We start from the raw sequence: 23,672 nt of genomic DNA, 5'->3' as shown, positions 1-23,672 counted from the left end.
AATGGAAGCACATTTCAGACCTCTCAGAGTACTTCACCAGCTAAAGCTTGGTTCTTCAAGGGTGTATGTAGGTGGAGTATGAAATTTTGGATGTTCTACTATTTCAGATGAGGGGAAACTTATAAATATTTCTATTTAATGCAAATTTCACTTACCCAATTTTTACAGTACAATATTTCCAATTCCAATACAACATCAGACTGCAAAAATAGCTATTGTGCATGCCTGAGTGCCCTAATTCTCCTGTGATGTTGCCAATTCAAACATCCATAGGGCAGGACTCCTTACAGTAAAGAATATTGTGTCATAAGCAAAAGTGTCATGACCTGAAGTAATGTCATAGAGAATTCTCTTAAAATAAGAAAAATCATTTTATAATGCAAATAATCACTTCCTAATTTATTTGGTTTGCAAATTCAGATTTCCTCAGATTAGGTTTTCTTAAAGTGGGCCATAATTATGCTTAAGGCCCTTTCTAATAATCATACTGAGTCTGATAAGGAGTGACAGATTGGAGTATGAGTCAGATATTCTCATAATAGCATTGAAACTAATTAGAATGGCCTCCTGAATTTGGATTTAGGTTCTAATGGTGGGATCATGCATGGCACACCTCTCTCTCTCTATCTCTTTCTTTTTTTAGAGCAGGAGACTGAATCCTTGGCAATGGAGAAGATCAGTTTTTACTTTTGGATTATCTGGGTATCCTTCACCTTAGAGACTCCCCTTATCCTTCTAAACTTAAAGGTCTGATTAAGGATGAAATCTCCCATTTACAAATGATCAGTATGGGTGAGAAGAGTTACTTTGAACTTATGGAGGTGATGAATTAAATGTTGATAGTTGGATCAATCAACAAAATCAACAAAAATCAACAAAAATTAATGACACCGTGCAAGGAGCTAGAGAAGCAAAAACACAAACAAAAATGGTACAGTCCTTTACATCAAGGATCTTATAGTTCAGCCAAGGGAGATGACTTGTCTCAGCAGAGTTTTTAGAGGTCATAGCACTCACCATTCCACCCAGGGGATTCTCATACCTGCCAGCCATCGCTTTGTAGTAGGCAAAGATCTGATCCGCTAATTTATACACAAACTGATCGAAACATAGATTGACCTGATGAAGAAAAGGCAGAAAGTGCTACTGGCATCTCTTTATCACTATTACTTGAATTTATGAAATGGTAGAGAAACAACTCATGTGCTCTTCAATACTAACTTGGCCCACAATGAGAGTTGAGGTAGCAGAAGGAAACAGAGTTCTAGACTCTGAGTGAGGAGGCCTGGATTCATATTTGACCTCTGATACATACTGGTTGTGTCATCCTAGACAAGTCACTTCAATCTCTTTGAGCCTCAATTTTCTCATTCATAAAATGGGAATGATGATATTTGCACTATTTGCCTTATTGGGTTATTGTGAAGAAAGCATTTTGTAAATATTAAAATGCTATTGAAATGTGATGAATTAGCATTGTTATTAGTTTATACGTGAAAGCTCAGACCCTTCTTTCTATAGGTCTCCCTCCAGATTGTCCTCAGAGAACGACAAAGTTGCTTAGTCACCAAACCACTGAACTCTTCACAGAAGCAGAAGCACAATGGCTAATCTGTTATCAATCAAGCAACAAAACACATATTAAGTACCTGCTAGGTGCCATGGACTCAGGAGGCAAAGACCAAAATGAAAACTTATCTGCCCTCAAGAAGCTTGCAAGTGGGGTGGTTGGGGAGGGGCAACATCTGTTAGACTTATCTTCATATCCTGTAATGAATGGCATGGGACTCTCTCTTAGTCTCAACCTCTTCCATTTACTGCTGCACTGATCAGTTTCCATTTCCTGTCTCACTTCAGACATGCTTTCCAATCTCTAGCACAGAACTGTTGGGGTGATTTCTTTAAGCCCCTCTGGCTTTTGAACTTTTTTTTTCTTGTCTGTTGTTTTTACCAGTTTTTCACATTCCTTCAAAGAATCATAGGATTTCAAAATTTGAAAGAACCTCAGATGTCATCTTGTCTATGTAGAACCTAAAAACAATTCCCTCTGCAACACTTCCTGATATTGTCCACTTGAAAACCTCTGATAATGAGAAATATGTTTTCTTATGAGGCATTCCATTTCACTTTAGGGCAGATCTGATTATTAGGAAGCTTTTCCTTACATCTAGATAAAATGATCTCTTTGCAATTCCCCTTTGCTCTCTGGGACAAAGTAAAACAGGTCTAAATGTTTTTGTTTGCCATGACAACCTTTCCAATACTTGAAGAAAATGACTGTGTCTTACCTACATCTTCTCCAGGTTAAATATCTCCAGTGTTTTCAATCAATCCTCGTATGGTATGGTAGGACTCTATGACATGATGTTTAGGTATTGATGGGTCAGAATAAGTAAAGAGCAACTGCTCTCTGTTCTGGCCAGAAATTCTGAGGGGCTTCCCCACCTAGATAAATTGTGTTGGGATGGTAAACTGGGTCATTGTTTTGGTCTCAATTCTTACCTAGCCCTTAGTCACTGAATGGGCAAGGCCTCAGACAAACTGACACCTGGGAAAGACATTAATTTAAAAAGGCCAAGGTCACCCACTACATCTTGGGCTATTACCAGTTGTCTTGACCTTTGTCTTGCCACTGGACTTTATAACTCTGGAGAAGGGAGCTAGGCTAACTTTGCCTCACTCCAATACAAGTCATTCGCAAGTCAAGACATCATGTTCTTGAGAATGAAAGACCAGCAATAACATATGGTACGGTCTATAGTCTCTTTACCAGCCTTAATGCCTTACTCTGGGTATGCTCCAGCTTCTCATTATCTTTCCTGATATGTGGTACCCAGTACAGAACACAAAGTTAAAACACTCTAAGTCCTAACACACATAGAAAACCTTTATTACACTGATTCATAGTCCATCAATGGTGAACTTGTCATATTCCAGCATGAATAAAGGTCCACATCAGACACAGAAGATCAACCATCCAACAAAGGCAGGAGCTGTAAATGGCCTTGGTCTGGGGACATTAAAGACATGTGGATAAGGAAAGCTCAGGGTGTGAAAATAATTATAAAGGAAATGGGTTATATTTAACTGTTCTATCCTGCATTTTTTTTGTCACCAGAACATCAGATCTAGAAGACTCAATACTTTGTTGAAATTCTTTGATTTCTGACAGAGCTTTAGTATCCCTATAATTACCTATAAAACAGAGTAAGCTGACTGGTAGGGACATCTGCCTCCCCATTTCACTTAGATGTTTTTTGTTCTACTGGTTTGGTTTGGCTTCCTTTGGTGGTGGCTTGCTGAAGAAAAAAGTATCTAAAGTCAGAAATGGGTATCCAAGCATTACTGAATCATCTGCTATGGACAAAAACCTATGCTAGGCACTGGAGAAACAGAGATGAAATAAGACACAGTCCTTGCCCTCAGGAAGCTTACATTGATCAAGATTCAGTAAACTCAGTTTGACTTTGATGCCATGTTCCTCAAAGCCTTGTCATGCCTAGTGTCTATGGCATCCAACTTGGATGGGTGTTCATAATGATTTTGGTGTGCATGCCACCATCCCAGGGCACAGGACTAAGTTTGGAAAGAGGTCAGCACCCTTGTTCATTTTTCCCCTGAAACATGCAAGTTTTGGCTTCACACCACACTGCAGGAGTAGCCCCCAGCACTTCCCCAATCATGACTCCTTGACTGGTCCTCCACTTGATGTTTCAAAGTGCTTATCTCAATCGATCCTCATGATGGCTCTGCAAATGGGATAGGGCAGGAGAGGGATCACTTGTTCTTCCATAGGTAATAAAACTGAGACACAGAAAGTACCTCAAATGACTGTAAAGTCTGGTTAGTTTGTTCAGGGGTGGTGGAGGGGCAAGGCAGTGATAGCTGTTTTTGTTACCATTGTTTGGATGGGTGATTTCACCCATATGCTGCACTCCCACTATGGAAACTTCTTCCACAGATGATATCAACAACAATTCATGTGTAAATGAATCTTAGATAGATGCCTAGGGGTTAAGTGGTTTACCCATGGTCTCACAGCCAGTATGTATCAAAGGTACCTGAATCCCACAACAAATGGCCCCCTCTCCACTCCATCATATTGCCTCCCTGACCCAAGATGACTTAGACATAAATGTCCTTTTGTTAAGTAATCCTTCCCAAACAACTATCAGAGATGCTTTATTAATTTAACGTTTTTCTTTTTTATTATTAAAAACTTGATAGACATAAACAAACATGAACATTCTCTCATACAAAGAACCAAAAAAGAGGATTGTGCTGCAAACTGAATCTCTAGTATGTATAGCTTGGAATTTTTAAAAAGGAGATATTAAATTTAGCTTGGTAGTTCCAACACTACCATGCTTATCTCTTTCTTCTTCTAAGGTTCTTTATGTTTCCCTTTATATATTTTCTAAAATGTTTCACACTGGCATATCTTTAAAGACAACTGCTTCTATATTCAAGACTAGAGGTCTCCTTTGTTAGGTATAAGTGGGGAGAGGCAGAAACGTGAGGTGATGCTTGGTCCTTACCTCGGCTTCAATCTCATCATACAGGAACTGCTTTTTGAACTTCGTCAAGGCATAATACGCACTGTCATTGTAGAGATCCAAAGGATACAGCACATACCTTAGGGGAACAAACAAAGGCTGTTTGTTGTTCACTCTGAAAATGATCTTCATCATAATGCAGGATTTTTGGGCTCCCATAGAAAACAAAAAGAAGGAGCAGAATTTGGGGACTGATTAAGGCCTGATGTACTATATATGCTTTGATTCAAAGTTTCTTGTTGTTCAATCGTTTTCAGTCATGTGTGACTCTTCGTGACTCCACTTGGGAGAGAGACCCATCTCAGCAGAGATCCTGGAGTGGTTTGCCTTTTCCTTCTCCAGATCATTTTACAGATGAGGAAACTGAGGCAAACAGGATTAAATAACCTGCTCAAGGTCACATAACTAGGAAGTGTCTGAGGCCAGATTTGAACTCAAGGAAGCTGTTTAGAATTAGGGAAAAAAAGTGCTCACTCTTTTACTGCTTCATAGCACCCCAGGAGACAGTATGTGTAATGGATAGAGAGAGAGCTAACCGTGTAGAGAGGAAGACCTGGGTTTGAGTTCCACCTTGAATATACATACTAGCTACTTGAACATAGCCCAGTAACTAAACCTCTCAGTGCCTCAGACATCTCTCTAAGATTAAAAATTACAGGTGAATTTCCAATCTGCATCAGAGGAAAGAGTTACCACACAAAAAGTTCCTTATACAAATGAACCCCCCACCCTACACACACACGCACTAATGCCCATAGTCTTGGGTGAATTATTGTATTTTTATCTCAAGAATCCACTGAGGCAGGTAAGTACTTAAGATTTATGGATACAGAAACCAAAAGATCAGGTCAGTTAGGACAAAAAGTTCAATTAAATAATAAATAATAATCATATTCTATATTAATATTTAACATATATAATAATAAAGTCTAATTAAATTAGTCTGCAAAAAAAAATCAGGCAACAGAGAGGAATGCTGACAAACATACAAACCAAAATGCTCCCTAGAGATCATTTCTTCTCAAGACTGCTGATGCTCACTGCCATCAGACCTGAATGTTAAGAATTATGGGTAAAAGTGTAAATGGGATAGCTATGTGATACAGTGGATAGAGAGCGAGACCTGGAGTGAGGAATATCCAAATTCAAATCTGATGTCAGACACTTACTAGCTGTGTGACTCTGGGAAAGTCACTTAACCCTCTTTGCCTCAGTTTTCTCGTCTGAAAAAAAATGAGCTGGAGAAAAAAACAGCCAACCACTCCAGTATCTTTGCGAAGAAAACCCTAAATGGGGTCACAACGAGTTAGATAGAACTGAAATGACAGAACAAGAAGAAGAAGCATGTAAACAGGGAGACTTTTCCCAATCTATTTACAAAGCTGATTCAAATGATTGCTGTTTGGGTTAATGCCTAGCCTGAGTTTCTTTTGGGCAGGCACACAGCTTCTTCTCATTTCCCCAGTGGGTTTATGGCAAGCACTTGACCCTGGGAAGACCAGACCTCTTAGTAGCCATCTCCCTTGCAAGCTTCCCTGTGAATCCCAGCCCTGCCTCTTCTTACTCCATCATGGAAGGCTCTTTGGTTTCCAGGATATGGTCTGTTAAAATCCAGGGCATGGACATCTCAATAGGGAACTGGATTCGACGGCCCATCGTTAATTCCAGGAAAAATTCTCGGAACCAAAGCTGGGAGAGGTCACAGCACTGCTGCAGGGCTTCTGAAGGCATAAGTAAGAGAATCTAGAATTAGCCATCATAGAGAGGGATGATGTGAAGATGTCTGCAGCAGCAGGGAACACAGTCTGGTGTGTTCCTTTGGGATCTGGTGCAGGTGGCCTAAAAGGAGATCATGGACTGATCCCGCAGGGCTACTGTCAGGCTCAAATGAATCCATGTAAATCACAAACAGCTATAACAGTGTCAGTTCATCATCGTCATCATCATCACTGATATTGTTACTGGCTTAATGCCTTTGCAGATCATGGCAACCTTCAGTTTTCTGAAGATGTAATGGACAAAAAATGTTGATGAAAATATTGGACAATCAATATGACATGGTAGAGTAATCTTATCCAACTCTACTTCTCATTAATCCCTAAAATGAACTCTCTGCTCACCCCAGATGAGTCTCTTTGGTGCCTCCTTTGTCTCCAAACCATGTTGACTCCTTGATGTCTCTCTCTCACTGAAATGTTTCTTTTCTGCTTTCTAATATAAATTCTATTCTTAGGGCAACTAGGTGGCACAATGGATAGAGGGCTGGGCCTGGAATCAGGAGGACCTGAGTTCAAATCTGACTTCAGACACTTTCTAGCTTTATGACCCTGGGCAAGTCACTTAACCACAATTGGCTTAAAAAAAAATTCTAGTCTTGTTTCACTGCCCTGTTCAAGTCCTGCCTCTTCCATGAAGCCTACCCTTATCTACTCCAAACTAAACTGATTTCCTTTCTCTTAAACCTACATTTAATGATCTGTAAAACATACCTTGGTGTTTATTATATTTGTTAGAATGTAAGCTTCTTGTAGGTAGGGAATTATTTCATTCATTGTATTTGTTTCCTTCATACTTAGTATAATGCCTGGAATGTAATAGGTGTTTAATAAATGCTTGACTAGCTGATTGCTTTGTCCTACATTCTAATATTTAATGTGTATTAATCTAGTGTTTCCAGTAGATTTCAGATAAGATATTATAATTCATAGTGCCTAACATAGTGCTGGGAACATAGTCTGAACTCAGTAAATACCATCAGATTGATTGAATCATCAGTCTGTCTACAGAATCACAATCTACACAAACTTACATTTGGAAAATAAAATTTTGTGCTAACTTCAGACGGCACTGAAGCCATGACTGGGTCTTAGAGCAATCCTGATTATATGAATTATTCAGGAATTCTTTAAGGTTACACATGGCATCATGTTGTCCACATCCCTGGATTTCATCTCGTCCTGTCCGACCTAGACAAAACCCAGACTACAGGGAGGAAAAGGAAGATGAGAAAACCCATGGAAATACCCTGGGATCCTGCCTTTCTGTACACTAAGTACTGCTAATTAATGGATCTTAAGTAGCTAACTTGACAGATGTAGTAATAGGAAGGTTGTTAGTCTTATTCCCTGAGGACATGGAGGCTTATGTCCATTCCTCCCTCGAGGGTGATGAGCCAAGCCAGCCACAAACATCTGCTGAAAGAAATTCTGCTAAATCAGGAAGAAAAGAAGCCAGACAGATCCCAGTTTCCTTAACCTCCCAAATCACACCATAAATATGCTCCCTAGGGAATTGAGCAATAATGGAAACCAAAGAGGTTCCATCAGACTAGCATGCTCTTATCCTCACCTGACCTCTTCTGACTTAGAATCTGGAATCAGAGCTCACCACTGATGTTGAGCAGATGCGTAAAGAAGAAGGACTGTTTGTGGAACTCCTCAATGGCCAGAACTATCGGTCCATCGAGGCTACTCCTCAAGGTCTTCTTGGAGCCACTTTTGTCTGCGATGAGGGACTCCAGCATGGTCCTCACCATGTATAGCTGGGAAGGACAAAAAGACATCAGAGAGTTAGGGGATGGGCACTTTTATCCTAACCATAATACCCAACATAGCAATATTACTACAACGTAAGATGGCATCTGTGTCATCAGCAAAAGATCCGGCTGCATTCAGTCTACTTTTAGCGTCAAATGTTTTCTACTCAGTTTTTATTCTTTGAGACAAATGTCATCTATATGTGATGTGGAGGCATATTTAAAACATCCTTTTTAGTTCGACTTTAAATATGAAGGAAGTCTATTTCTCCAGACTAGAACCCTTTCCAGAATTTTCTCTTTAGGAAAGTATGGAACAAAAATACTAAGGCTTCAGAAAGATGGAGTAAGAACGGTAAACAAATTCACAACAAAAAAATTATACTTTTTTCTATTTTAATCCGTTCTTTTAAGATAATATTTCATTCTGAAGGGATGAGGGTACTATCACAAGGAGAACATTTGAGGAGAATGGTCAAAGAAGGAACTGAGTAGTTACCGAGTAACTGTTCTATTTGATACAGTAGAGTATTAACCCAAAACTGCATTTTAACATACTGTGACCTATTTGTCATGAAAAATTCCTATAAATGTTACTTTAAATTATTTTGGGGTTTAATAAGATGTCCAAGGGCACAGGAAGACATTGTCAGTTTGGACATTTCTCTCTAAGCTAGAAATGCTTAAATTTAGAAAAATGTTAAAAAAAAATAGTTTCTGGCAGAATTCTGCCTGATGCATGTAGTACAGTATTTGTATTAATGTTTTTTTCTCCCACAATCTCTATGGAGGTAGTAATCCTTGCCCTACTGCCAGCTTGGTGGCTCAGTGGACAGTGCACTGGGCATGGAGTCAGGACGCAGTCTCAGATGCTTACTAGCTGTGTGAACCTGGGCAAGTCACTTAACTGCTACTTGCCTTATTTCGCTGGAGAAGAAAATGGCAAACATTCCAGTATCTTTGCCAAGAAAACTCCATGGACAGTACTGGAGTGATGTGGTCCATGGGGTCACAAAGTGTCAGACACAACTGCACAACAACACGGTCCTTCCCCTACTGTAGGGGGCTGACTGTGACTGCCTATTGACTGCACTCTTTAAAGTCAAGCTAACGTGCTCTCATTTTCCTGTGAGGTTTTGGAAAAGGAGCCAAGGAATATACTGACACAGAACATTTACTTGCTCAAGGCTGTTTTACTGATGCATACCGGAACTAATATGCCATCTCTTCCTGAAGCCACAAAGGGACCAGCACTCCCTTAGTCCAAGATGCCCAGCAGCATGGATTTACTGGAACTCAGTTGCCTAAACAACTTCCAAGACTCAAGCCTTTATGCTGCAACAGTCCCCAAAGAAATGTGCTGTGGTAAGATTTGGATCTGTCAGACCACAAGGAAATAGCCAATAACAAACAATGATTACAATGCTGTTGAAATTGCTGCTGCCTGGAGGTGCCAGAGATACAATAAATAGAACAAGACAGAGAGTCACTCAAATGTCTCATCTCAACAGCAGACTGGCTTTCCCAGGACTCCCCTAAACACCTACGCACCTCTGCTTGCTGGTATCTATGCTTAACAAGCCTTCTCCCTAACCCCGCCACATAATGAGAATAACCCTACAATAAAAGGCTTTTCAGTCATGATCCTCTTTGGCAGTCTGTTGAAGCCTATGCACCACTTCTCAAAATATTATTTTTAATTCATAAATGAAGGAAATGCTAGATTTCTATTAGGAGTTAGTGAAAATAAAGAGGCAATTTTTCATAGACCCTCTGAAATCTACCCTTGGATCCCTGACCCATGGATCTGCGGACCCCAGGTCAAAAACTCTTGCTACAATATAAATGACTATAAAGGAGGAATGTGCGAATGCTTACCTAAGAAATGCTCTATGATTTATGGCTGTTGTTATTGAGAAGTGATGGAGGCCAGCATGAGGCTGGGCGGCATTGAAGATAAATGCTTGGAGACCTCCCCTATTCTCCACTACTTACAACTTTTCCTTAATAATAATTAATAACTAATATTTACATAGTGCTTACTACATCCCAAGTACTACACTAAGTGATTTACAAATATTATCTCATTGATCCTCACAACAACCCTGGAAGGTAGGGACTATATTATTATACCCATTTTATAGTTGAGTGACTTGCTCAAGTCACTTCTCTTTTGTTTCTCCTATCCATCTATCTCTTGATATCTCCCTCATCTTTTCTCCAGCAGTTTCCTTACTCTATTTTTCCTCTCTTTTTATCTTTCTCTCCCCCTCATCTCTCAGTCGTGCCATTAATACTCAGGTGCTTAGCTTAATGCCCTATGGCATTTAGAGCTGAAAAGGTCATTGACCCTGGCATGAAACATAAGTACTTGGAGCTGGCCATGGTACAGAGGACTGATCACTGGGTTTAGGGTCAAGAGACCAGGGTTTGATTCTTGCCTCTGCCATACTAGCTATGTGTCTTGGGCAACTCACATCATTTCTCAAAAACTCTATAAAATGAGGGGAACATGTCACATGATCTCTGGAGTCCTTTCTGGTTCTAAAATTCCATCATACTAAGTGAAATACTTCCCTCTTACGTAGGGGGACACCAGGATGAAAAATGTATCTCAATTTTCTCAAATTTCCTATAACCCTTTGTGAAAACAATCTTTCTCAGATTCCCAAGAGTTCCTTGGGATCTGTTGCCCCTTATCCCCTCCATCTGCCCCTTAGGTTATGCAAAATTACACCTATTTGTGGGTTCTTAGAAATATCCTATTTCTTTTTTTCTCCCTGTTATTTACCTGACTATCCTGTTCCAATTAAATATTTTGCTATTATATTAGGGGAGAGGATGGGGAGGAAGGTTCTTCTAAACAATAAATTATGTTGTACAGAAAGCAAAAAAAACTCGGGTGTCAATTAATCTGAGGGACATGAAAACAAGGGAAATTATACAGCAGTAATGATACTCAAGTTCTGAGAAGAGAAAGGGAGACTAGCTACTGACCTGATTTGTGATATTGGCCAACTTGTTTCTTTTCTCTGAGTCTCAGTTCCTCATCTGTATAATGAGGATGGGTTTGATAACCTCTAAGGCCCCTTTCAGAGGATCTATGATTCTGTGATGCTGAGATAATTCTACAAAGCTCTAAGGAGTTCCTTGGACTGACCAAAGCTACCACTAGAACTGATACTCTTATGTCAGAATAGAGAGAAATAACAAGCGTAGATAGAATAATACACCTTACACCTGCATGATGTTTTATACTTTTCAAAGAGTTTTCATGTATATTATCGCTCTTGCACCATACAAGAACCCTGTGAAGCAGATGAAGAATCATCATAATATCATTTCTGTGTCACAGATAAGGGGACAGAGGCATTTGCCCAAAATCACACAACCAATTTGCATCATATCTGAAACTAGAACTCTGGTCTCCTGAAGCACAGTGCAGTGCCCTTCCCACCACAGCAGCACAATGTGGGATGACAAGACCAAAGTATCTGTTTTTTCTCTGATCCCTTGTCGATTGGGGCCTCCAGTCTCCAAACCAAACTATCTGACTGGTGCCTCTTACCTGAGTGCTAGAGGGCCCAACAGCTCGCCGTGGAACCTTGATGTCAAAGCCACCCTTCGGGTCCTTTTCCCCTCTCAGGCAAGGATCATTTGGTGGTTCCCGACCTCCCTCCCAATCACAGATTGTTTTCCGAATAGCCTGTAGGACACTGGAGCAGGAAGGTACATGAAATCAGACTCTCGTGTTCTAAGAGAGGAAACTAGTCTAAACTCATATGGAGGGAAATAACTTGGGTGGAAGACCATAGGGTCATAGAAATAAAGCTAGAAGGAGCTTTTAGAAGCCATCTGTTCCAGCCCCTTCATTTTATAGATGAGGAAGCTGAGGCCCAAGATATCATCAGGGGCAAGATTTGCACCCACGTCCTGATTCCAGAGCTCCTTCCTCTGTATCACAAAGACTGGACCAGTTTAGGTGCCTACAGTTTGGGTACTTTTCATTTTGGGTGGAAGGGAAATGTCTCTTTTCAGGCCTTTCTGGCTAATCTCCTTCCTCTGTGACCTGATGAAGGTGGTCCAGCTCCCATACAGGGAGACACAACTGGTTTGTCCAAGCACTGTGGCACATGGGAATCTGTTAAGGAATCAGGATGGTGCGCTGCTAATGAAGGGTGTTCTGTTTCCTCTTTGGGTTGCAGTTAAGCCCTCAACCACTAGGAATCTCATGGGAAAGGGAGAGCTGGGTCTTTGTTTCTGAGTTGATGCCATCACTAACCTGATGAGGACATTCTTCTTCTTCCTCACAGCCTGCCTCAGGGGCTCTCTCAGGGTCACCTGGGCAAAGTCCTGCAGGGCGGCATAGATGGTGTTCCTGATGGCCTGGTTAAAGACACTCTCCATTCTGCCCATGAGTACCTGTAGACCTTTGATCATAGCAATCACCTGGGCCAAGACAAGTTTGAGAGTCAATCACACCTTGCCCTTCTAAAGCACATTCATTCACCTTTGATCAGAATCACCAAGTAAAGCAAGAAGGGATGTTCAATCAAATTCAATCCTCTCATTTTACAGATGAAGAACTGAGATATCATGATGTTAAGTGACTTGTCCAAGGTCCTACAGGTAGTAAAATGGCAGAATAGTATTCCTACCCAGATCCTTTGACTCCAAAACCATGGTGTCATGTTCCATGTTTTTTTTTTTTGACCAGTCCTATAATTTCATTTATGTAGTAGAAATCCTAGTGAGGAATGGCCCTCTACCAATGTGAAGTCAGAAACTCTTCTGGAGTTTTGGAGACTTGCCTAGAATTCTAAGAGGTAACGACTTGCCTACAGTCACACAGCTACTATGTCAGACATAGGACTTGAACCCAGGCCCTCCATTTATTCCATCACATCACCTCCCTGGGGCACTGTGATCTGACAAAACAGCGAGCATTGTCCTTTCCTGATCCTGAACAGGCCCTGATTCTGCGCTTTGATCAAAGCACAGCACAGCACAGCAGGTCTGGATTAATCCCCAAATTGTTCTCGGTCTTTGTGTTTCCCAAAAGAGTCCCCAAATCTTTCTGAGTTGTGACAGAAGTCATTTTCAGAGATAACATCCTTTGTCTGTCCCCCTCAGGTCTCTACAATGACAGCTGCCCATATTCATCTTTCCAAAGCACTTTCTAACCATGATATCCTTGAAGTCAGTAGGACAAGGATTATTACAATTCCATTTCTACTTCTAATTTTTTTTCTGTTTTAAGGAGAACGGAAAAATGAGAGAAAGAAGGTCAAGTGCATGACCAAGGTCATACAATGAGTTAGTAAAGCTGGAATGAGAATGCAATAATCCTGACCTATGACTCTGAGTTTTGTCTTCTGGATGACAAAAATAATTCCCACTTACACAGTGATTTAATGTTAACAAAGCTCCTTCCTTACATTGACTTGTGAGATGTCCCTTCTCCCAACAGAGAGAGAGGGGACAATAGAGGAGGAATACAGTAAATGATATCAGACAAGGTCTCTGTGTCCATTGGTCTTCCTTAAATATTCTTCTTTGTTACAAGAAGGGTTCAGTGGTGAGATGGGGGGAAGAGGTTAAAGGGAAATAGCTATAAAACCACTTCCTCTCTGTATGTAGGGAGGTCAGGGACTGCCAAATCAGAATAGCGTATCCATCATAGATAAAAAAGGATTTTGTTCAATTGTTTTTGTCATGTAGGAAAGTTCAACAAGGAAGGGGGAAAGAGAAGGAAATGACTACAATTTAAAAATAAAAATCATTAAACATTTTTAAAGGTATCAGTATAACCAGAAAAAAAAACAACCGAAGAAGACCTCTGATTATAGACTGCTGTGGTTTGTTCTTTGTTCTTGAAGAGGACCATGAATCAGAGAGTGATGCCATGACTTGTAAGTGAATTGGATTTAAGTGAGGGAAGGCTGTGAAAGGTCACCAGACTCATTTTGTCCTCTACAGCCATCTGGGTCCAGTGGCAAGATACAGATCAGGAAGACTGGAGATGGCCCCAGAGGCAGTGGAAGACCTTGGCCTTTCTAAACTAAGGTCTTTTCCAGGTCTCAGTTTGACTGAGGCAATGCCCACTCTGTGATTAAGTCTAGGTAAGAAATGAGGCAAAAAATGGCCTCTTTTACCTAGTCAAAAAAAAAATATTTAGACATATAATGGAGGAAGAGGGCGGGGAGGAGAGAAAAGATCCCAGCCTTGGCATTGTATCTCAACCCACGCAATTCATCAAAATTAGGAAAGGATTCACAGAGTTGCAAGGATTTAAAATGAGCCTTGGAGGAAAGGTAGATCTTAGACAAGGGAAGTAAAGAGAGAAGGGCATGTCAGGAAGCTGGGGAAGCAAAAACAGCATGGTGGGAATATACGTGGCAGTTTTGGGAAGAGTTAGGAACTAGCCTGGGTAAAGTGGATGGTTTGTACAGTGGGGATAAGATGAAACAATTGACTGGGACCTAGTGGTGTGACCTTAAGTCACTTCATGCCTCAGTTTCCCCATCTGTAAAAGGGGTTGTATTAGATGACTTCTAAAGCATTTTTACTTCTAATATTTTGGAAATTCTCTCTGTCTCTCTTTCTTGATGCCCCAGTTAATTCTCAAAGACTATAAGTTGTAGACAATTTCTCAGTTTATATTAATGGAGAGAGTTGCAATATAGAGATTGATGAAATTGCAGGTGTGGTGCATATATCTTTGAGACCTTGAGCCTCTCAAAAATACACACTCTTCTGTTTTGGTCAGGACCTGTGATTTCATCTTGGTTGAGAACTCCTAATAGGTAGATCAGAGCATCATCAATTTAAATCTGAAAGGGATGTTAGAAATCACCTAGTCCAAACCAACCTAGGTGGTACAGTAGATAGAGTGCCAGGCCTGGAATTTGAAATATCTGAGTTCAAATTTAGCCTGAGGCACTTACTAGCTACGTGACCCTGGGTAAGTCACTTAACCCTGTTTGCCCTGTTTCCTCCTCTATAAAATGAGCTGTAGAAGAAAATGACAAGCTACTCCAGTATCTTTGCCAAGAAAACTCCAAATGAGGTCCTGAAAAGTTGGACATGACTGAACAGCAATCTGAACTCTTCCTTTTACAGACAAAAGAATTGGAGCTCAGGAAAACTGTAACTTGCCTAAGGTCCTTCCACAGTAGAGTGAATGGCAGTGCTAGTATTTGAACCCAGGTTTGTGGATTCCAAATCCACCATTCTGTCTACTGTATCAACCTGCCATCTTGAAGTTTTAGAGAGGTGCCTGGAGCCCTAAGAATTCAAGTGACTTGTCCAGGGTCACACTGCCAATATGTTTCAGGAGGGAGACTTGAACTCTCCTAATCCTTATTCAGGGATCAGCTCTCTATTCTCTATCTCATGGGGCCTCAATGTAGACCCCAGTGGCGTGTACAAGTGTGTTTCCCTCTAAGAGGCATTGTGGTCCGGTGGACATATCATTGGCTCTAGTGTCAAATGCCTTGGGTTTGAATCCCAGCTTAACTATTTATTGCCTGCAGGACCTTGATCAAGGCGCTGAAAGTCTGTGGGCCTCAGTTTCCTCATTTGCAAAATGATGGGCAATCTTGAAGGATCCTTCCAACTCTAAAGTCTGTGCCACCAAGAGCAGATACCTGTGGTAAGCAAGATCTTGAACTAAATATTGATCCTCAATTAGAATGGGCTGCATTAAATTTCTAAATCTCCAAACAAACATTAGGCCAAAAGCTGCCACAAATTTTAAACAAACACCTGGATGAACCAGTTCAGCTACAGTTAAACCTATTCAGCTGAGTACGGTCAGTATTCACAAAGACTTGCTAGTGACTGATTAATTCTAATGGAATAAAAAGAGAGTGGTGATTCCACAACCATCTCCTCCAACTCTCTCCCCCACATCCCCCAGGGACTCTCATAGCTGCCTCAATGGATGTAAAGGAAGGTAGCACTCAGGAGTCACCTGGCTCTCTCCTGTGGAACTCAGCATCACCTCCAGCTCTGAAACTAGATGACATCATAACTTAGTTGTTCTCAGTCATTTATGCCTCAGGGTTAATGAGTTTCAGATCCTTGCCTGGGAACAACTTTTGTTCCCAGGAAGGACCATAAAAGAACAATAGGGGTACTAGGAGCCTGTGGGGAGGAGGGAGAAAGGTGTACCATGAGGACAAAAGATAGGAAAGGAAAGTTAACAAGAAATATTTGTAGACTACCACTATGCACAAATGGGAGATGAACCCAAAAAGGTAGGTTGGGACCATTTAAGAAAAGCCCTAGGGTTCCCATAACATGGAAACTGTACTTAGGGTGTTGGCCTAGATACACCCCAGCATGAACAGAGGGTTGTAGAGAAAAGAGATGCTGACCTCCACAAAGGCAAACTTTTCCTCGCTAGTGTAGTTGTAGCGGGTGGCTCTCTCATACTCTTCCGCTGTGCCAGGGCAGTCCTTGTTGCAGAATTTGTCTGTAGGATGAACCAGCTTCCAGGAATACTAGGGAGGGGAAGAACAAAGATGAACATGGGCTGTTGTTACAGGCAGGATGGAAGGGAGATGACATTAGCCTGGGGTCAGAGTTGAGGTCACTTACCACCTCCATGACATGGGCACTCCACTTGGAGAGAAGCTGAAGCCCCCGCAAAGCCAGATCAAAGAGCTCCTTGTACTCTTCATCTGACTTCTGGCTATCTAATCCAGAGCCAGTCACCACCTGGAGAATATCACCCAATGAGGTGGTCAGACCAATCTGCCCATTCATTTCTCCCACCCTAACCCTGGCTCTGCTCTTGCTTCTAGCTCAGGTCTCTTTTCTAAGGAAACAGGCCTTTTCATTCATTTCTACTTGCCTCAGGGGTAAATAGGGAGAGCAATGGACCAGTGGTGTAGGGAACACTCAGGTGAGGAAACTTCCTCTACCAATGTATCTTCCCTGCAGTCTATAATCTTAGAGTGTCACCTAGAGCAATGAGAGATTCCATGACTTGCCAAGAACACACAGCTAGTGTGTGTCAAAGGCAGGACTTGAATCCAGGTCATTCGGACTCTAGGGTCAGTTCTCTATCCACTAGGCCATACTAGCTCTTAGCTTGGACAGAGCTGCTGTTGAATATTACTAACCTATTATACAATCATAGAAATAAAGAATGATAGACCCAGAATGCAAAGCGACCTTACAGGACATCTAGCTCAGCCATACCCTCCTCCATATAACCTTTCACTTTCTTCCCTTATCTTGTCATTCCTTCACCTGTACTACCCTTCTCTCTTCTCTAGCTTATTAAAATCTTATCCATCCTTCAAGGGCCAACCCAATCCCCATACCTCTGTCAAACCTTCTGTAACCACTCAGCCCAAAGTGATCTTTCCCTCCTTTAAACTTCATCACCACCAGTTACCTCTCCTCATCTGACACTTATTATATGCTGCCTTACGTTAGTTGTGTTTTTTTAATGTGCCGTATCTCCTCAGACAGAAATATATACAAGTTCTTTCTGGGCAGAAACTATGTGTTTTATTTTTTGTCCACCCTATCTCCCCAAAGTGCCTGTGAAAGTGTCATACACATAGTAGGAACTTAATCACTATTTGACTAACAGATGAATGAAAACTGAATCAAATCAAAACATGGCATCAAAGTGCCAAGAAGGTCTGAATACTCTCGATGATGCCTAAAGATCCTAACCAAGTATCTCTGTAGTCTTAGCTATAGCAATACGACTGTTATTGTAGATTTGAGCCCTGTGTGGTTGGTTTGCTTTCTTCTGCTTCATGGCCATGATGAGGTACCATGGTACACATACATATAAAAATATATATGCATAGTGTTTGGGTGCTAGACTTAGGGTCAATTAGACCTGAATAATTTAAATTCTGTGTCAGAAACTGTATGATCCTGGGCAAGTCAATTAAACTAACTGTTCCTCAGTTTCCTCATCTGTAAAATGAGGTGGGTGGACTTGACCTCTAAGGTCCCTTCTGTTTCTAAATCTATAATTCTATAACCTATAACGTATATGCTCCATGCCCAAGGCAACTCCCTTAAAAATGTAATCCATATATGACACCCTTCTTTGCGGAGGGCTAAGGGAGGGGAATGACTATGGAGACAGTTATGGGTATCAGACAGTGCACTTGCTATCAGACTCCAGTAATACGTGGCTTAGTTTTTTTATCGGAGCTTTTTTCCTTTTCTCTTTCTCTACTACAAGAGATGGCTCAGCTGAGCAGTAGAACATTCAGAAGTAAAGATGATGCAAAAACAAAAGCTAGAAATATTTTAAATGCAAGTCACTGGCCACAATATGATGAGAGGATATAAATGGCAACTCATCACTACTGAAGGAAAAACAACTTCAAACCTGTGACTTATTGGCTGCATATGTTTTTTAGTCCCAGTACATGTGGCCCAGAATAGATTCTAAAAGTCTTGCTGAAACTCTCTTATCTTGTCCAAATATTAAAAACTTGGGGGAAAGCTAGTTAGAAGGGCATCTCCTTCTCTGGCACAAAGAATGGTGTGGAGAATTCATAAGTGTGCTGGAATCAGCTTGAACTGGCCCCTGAGAGCTGATAGTTAAATTTTCATTGTGAGCACCAACATCTTAGAAATCTGTAGATGCTACAAATCAGGGCTTGATTTATCATTTTGTTGGTTGTCAACTTAAGAAAGTGATGGAGAAAATGTTAATAATACAGATTAAATTTAAAAGTGTATCATAGTGCTTTTTTTTCTTGGAGAGCCACTTGTTAAACATTTACCAGTACAACTCAGAGTAATCCTCAGGCTCTGACCTACTCCTCATTTAGTCATGTCTACAAGCTTTCCAAACTTTTTATCCCTTTTTCCTTTCTCTCTCCTGCATTCTCTCATTTTTTCTTTTTCTGTCTCTCTCTGTCACTCTTTCTGTCTCTATCTCCCTCTGTCATTTTCATTTTCTGAAAGTCTTTGCCTCTCTGTCTCTGTCGCTCTGCCTCACTCCCTCTCTTTCTCCTTGCCTTTCGCTCTTGGGGGACAGGGAACCTCTGCTGCCTCTTGGTCCCTTTCTTGCCTTCCCACACCCAATCCCAGTAGCCCTGGGACAGGGCTCACCTCACTGTTGCTATAGCGAGCGAGCTCGGAGATGAAGCGGATGTGGTCATCCCGGATCTGGACCATCTGCTCACAGATGTTGTACTGGGGGCTGATGCTGCTCTGTGTGCATGTCCACCTGGACAGAAAAGCATGGGGTCTGAGTAGGCACCCAGCGTCACACTCACGGGTGGGGCAGAGTCCTTCTGTTCAGAAGTCGCTCCTTTTGTATCCATCAGCCTGTCACTATGGCCCTCTTGGGGCTTTGGAACAAGCAAGGATCCACGAACGTGATACATCTCAGTCAGCATGGCCAGGGGAACCTGCTAAGTCAACTACGTGAAGGACCCACAGGGGAGTGGGTCAGTCTTTCTGCTTCTGGGGCATGTGGAATCCCTAGGGAACTAGCTTCTATGTACACAGGACCATCTCCTACTGACCACCACAACCCTCTCCACTGTGTACTTACCTGGTAGGTAGGAGGGGTGAAAAACTGGCCAACCCTCTCCTCAAGCTACTCTCCAGGGCTTCTGGTGACTGAAGGCAGTGCAAGCTGTGCAATGTGCCAATACCACTGTGCCACCATCCTGGGGAGGCATTTCTATTTGGGATGGGGGCCTGGGTTGGGGATAGGTGGGTCATAGTGGAGGAACTCTACACTTCAGAAGCCCATCACGTACGTGTAATCTCTGTGGTAGAGCAACACCACTTGACAAGATAGCACACTTGGCTAATGCCACTGACCAGATGCTATTTTTTTTTCTTCTTTTCATACCAAATGACTCTCCTTTGGTGCAGAAAACCTCCAGAAATGGAAGTGAAACTCCTCTCACTATGAATACTAGAGAAGCTGAAGAGTGATCTTGGATCCTAAGCTAGGGCTAGAAAAAAGCTTAGAGATCATCTGGCTTGGCCTCCTTGTTTGGCATAATGTTTCAGTGTGGGGAATAGAGGAAAGAACCTGAATCTGCAGGCAGAGGACCTGGGTTTGAATTCAGGCCCTGTTACGGTTAGGGTTAGTTATTTAACCTCTCTGGACCTCAGTTTTTGTCATCTGTTAAATGAGAGTATTTAACCGGATGGTTTCTAATATCCATTTCAGCCCTAAATCTATGATCCTATTAAATAGAGATCCAGAAAGAAGGGCTTTATTTGTCTAATGTCACAAAGTTAGTTTTTATCAGAGCTGAAATTAGAACCCAGGTCTCCTAACGCTGACCCACTTCTCCTCACCAATCTAGAAGTAAGCACCTGCCTTCACCCCAAACTTCTTCTCTCTGAGAACTCATGGACATTTGGAGAAAATGAGTTTGAAGTTCTCAACTTGATGCCCATCTAAAAAAACCTCTGCACATCATGTGATAACACAGCGGGCAGCACCGGCTGGGGAGAGACATAAAGCACCATCACCACCATCAACATCATTTTATTATTGCCACTCATTTACATAGTGATGAAAGATTTGCTTTGCATGTATTCTCTCATTACAGAGACTCATCTGGCTTTACTTTGGCTGGCACAGGCCAATGTGATCTGACCATTTGTTGTTTATCTGTGCATCCAGCACTTCCCACAGTACCTGGAATATATTAAGTACAATACATGCTTCTTGACTGACTGATTGATTGATCTCTATCTCAGATATAAGGCCTAAAGCAGGCTGAATTCAAAGATGCCATATCAGATTTTCTGGGATGCTTTACGCTCCTGGATTAAGCACTGCTGATAACTGTGCCACATGGTACAAAATGGGGTGATTTTGTGAGATGGGCTAAGATGAGATAGTCAGACCCATTCCATATGTGGTAGGGTCCTCACCACATCTACGGCTAGAGGTAACTCACTTGTGATGTCTACATAGTTTCCAAAGCAAGAACTATTCCCAGTGCAATATCCTGCATTCCTCTCTAAGTCCTGAGTAGAAAAGGGCCTTCTTTGCTTCTTGGGGACACCCAAAGATGTGGGGAGTGGTATGTCCTAATTTCATAGAGTGCTGTGGTTATGCTCTGAGCATGTTTGTACCCTGAGAACAAAGAGTGGGTAAAAAAGTGTTCAGAGCACTCCACCATGCACACCTGCCCACTCACTCCTTGCCACTCACAGGCTACAAGCCCAGGAAGCGTGACCCCAAAGGCCAGGTGCGAGAGGCAAAGGCTCGCATCCAGACCCCCACACACTCCCTACTCCAAGGAGAGTGGAGGAGCCAAAGCTGCTCCCTCAGCCTCCCTGCCAGGTGGGACCACACAGGAGCCAAGAGACATTACGGCACGCACTCACTTGGATTTGTTCTCCTCATAGTGAGCACTGGTCTTAATGTATCTGGCCAGTTCTATCTGCATATCGCCGAATAAAGGGACCACTTGCAGCTGCTGCAAAGGAAACAAAACACAACATAACAAATAAGAGACAGGATGGGAAGATCTCAGAGGGATTTTCTATGATGGCAAAGGAGGAGAGAAGAGAGCATGAAGACATGAGTGTGTCACTCCCGTGGAGACGACTGTGTTCCCTTGTATTGGTAGTAAGCTTCTTAGAGGCAGCAACCATTTTTGCTTTTGTATCTAAGTACAGTATAGTGTCTTACATATTAAAGACACATAGTAGGCACATAATGTTTGTTGCATTAAATTGCTGGTTGCACATAGATCTATTCTAGCCTATGGATGCAAGCCCAGAACCGACATCTAGGGATCCTTCTTTTAGGCCTTATGAACCCAATTTTACAGATAAGTAACTGAAGCCCAAGCAGATTAAGTGACCTGCCCAAAGTCACACAGCCAGGTAATGGGCAAGTCAATTTGAGAAATTGGCAAATGCTATTTCCTCTCCAACATGGTACCTCCCTCAAATTAGAAGAAAGACTCAAGAGGACTTCCATAATCCTTGAGAACAAGTTGTTACTATTTCATTTCACTAATAGAAGGAAGGAAGTTAGAGATTTGAGGGAATTGGGATGAAATCAAAAAGCTATAGATATTGGGACTCAACATTCAAATCAATAAAGTATTAGAAGAGATGCCTAGAGGGGTGTTTGCTTCCCTAAAAATGAGGGTCCTTAAAATCCTTAAAAATGAGAGTCTAGTTTGACCATGAGATGGTTCTGCCTGGAAACATGGAACTGGATAAGATTATCCAATCCATCAAGGTCCTTTTAGCACTTTCTGATCCCACCTAATTCAATGTGGAATCTCAGTCTGGTTCTTCCCATGATATAATGCAAAAAGCCCTAAATGTGGAGCCAGAAAGTCTGGTTTCAAGTCCCAAACCTCCAATGACAAGTTATATGAACTTGGGCCAATCACTTCACCTCTGAGTTTCCCTCCTCACCTATAAAATGGGGATAGCAATACCTGTCCTACACATCTCCTGGAGTTGTTGGGTCCAAATGAAAAAAATTTGTGCAAAATATTTATAAATTGTTAAGTATAATACAAACATAACCTGCCAGTGCCAAGTATGTTTTTTGTATTTACTATATGGCTGAATCATTGTAGGAATGAATGAGAACCTTATGTAAGCAGAAAATGAGACTAGGAGATGACTCCTTCAATGACTTTTTCTTGATGACAGAGAGGGGATGTAGTGATTCAGAAAGAGAAGGTCAACCACCACCTTCCTCATCAGACACGGCTTATGGCTTGAAGGTTTCTACATTGTATCTTCCAGTACCCCAAAAGCCCAAACTCAATTCCATCCCATTGCATATTGGCAGCTCTCTCTGTGCATGCAGATGGACATGTCTGCTTGGGAATAGGTAACCCTTCAGACGCTCCCACGCAAACCCCCTTGTTTTCTAATGAGTGGTACCCCTGCAGAGAGCCTACACTTCAGCTTCCCCACTGCTGTCTGACTTGACTGCAACAGCAGACACTGACCTTAAAGAACTTATCTATCTTGCTGAGGTTGATTCTCTTCTTGGCGTCCAGTTTGTAAATGTTACTGACATTTCCATCCATTAAATAGAGGCCAAAGCCCATGACCTAGAAGAGCAGGGGGGAAGAGGGTTAAGCCTGAGAAGCTGGGCCCAAGGCATCCCATGGTAGGATCCCCTTGAAAGTCATTCTCTCAAAAGAATACATTTTTAAAAGCATATTATTCTTTCAGCTTCAATTAAGGAAAGCAGGCAAAAGCTTGAGTTCTAATCTCACTTTTTAAAAAAGACCTCAATTTCTCCTAAAGAGACACTGAATGTATAACATATTGTTTGAGGATCAGTTGAAAGAACTGGGTATGTTTAGCCTGGAGGAAAGAGCTAGGAGAGAATGTGATTGTTGTCTTTCAATATAGGATTTCCCAAAAGTCTTGATGGAGAAACTGTACCAAGGTTTTTTCAGACACTTTGCATTTGATGCTCTGTCATTTAGAAGTGGAATTAGTCTCATCTTAGAGAGAAGAACCAGAACCAATGAATGACTGGAAGTTCAATGAAAGTTGATTTCTATTCAACACAATGCAAAACTTTCTAACAGGGCTAATCAACCAAGGAATAGGTAGCCTCA

The 23,672-nt window shown here is 41.6% G+C and overlaps 1 protein-coding gene across 3 annotated transcripts in view; it reads right to left on the bottom strand.

Moving 5' to 3' along the window:
- CYFIP2 (cytoplasmic FMR1 interacting protein 2) overlaps positions 1–23,672 on the bottom strand; it is a 133,693-nt gene that overhangs the window by 67,682 nt on the left and 42,339 nt on the right. For all 3 annotated transcript variants that reach the window (XM_072630844.1, XM_072630843.1, XM_072630845.1), the window contains exons 9-19: positions 23,049–23,153; positions 21,451–21,542; positions 19,195–19,312; positions 16,696–16,815; positions 16,473–16,598; positions 12,374–12,540; positions 11,660–11,807; positions 7,944–8,097; positions 6,121–6,277; positions 4,539–4,635; positions 1,043–1,119 (exon numbers count right to left, since the gene is read on the bottom strand). In XM_072630844.1, the coding sequence (XP_072486945.1) occupies positions 1,043–1,119; positions 4,539–4,635; positions 6,121–6,277; positions 7,944–8,097; positions 11,660–11,807; positions 12,374–12,540; positions 16,473–16,598; positions 16,696–16,815; positions 19,195–19,312; positions 21,451–21,542; positions 23,049–23,153 (1,361 nt within the window). The remainder of the gene's footprint in view (positions 1–1,042; positions 1,120–4,538; positions 4,636–6,120; positions 6,278–7,943; positions 8,098–11,659; positions 11,808–12,373; positions 12,541–16,472; positions 16,599–16,695; positions 16,816–19,194; positions 19,313–21,450; positions 21,543–23,048; positions 23,154–23,672) is intronic.

This window comes from Notamacropus eugenii, chromosome 1, assembly GCF_028372415.1.
Source record: "Notamacropus eugenii isolate mMacEug1 chromosome 1, mMacEug1.pri_v2, whole genome shotgun sequence".
Taxonomy (NCBI): domain Eukaryota; kingdom Metazoa; phylum Chordata; class Mammalia; order Diprotodontia; family Macropodidae; genus Notamacropus; species Notamacropus eugenii.
The sequence above is the reverse complement of the archived record's forward strand: the minus strand, read 5'-3'. Positions and strand labels throughout refer to the sequence as shown.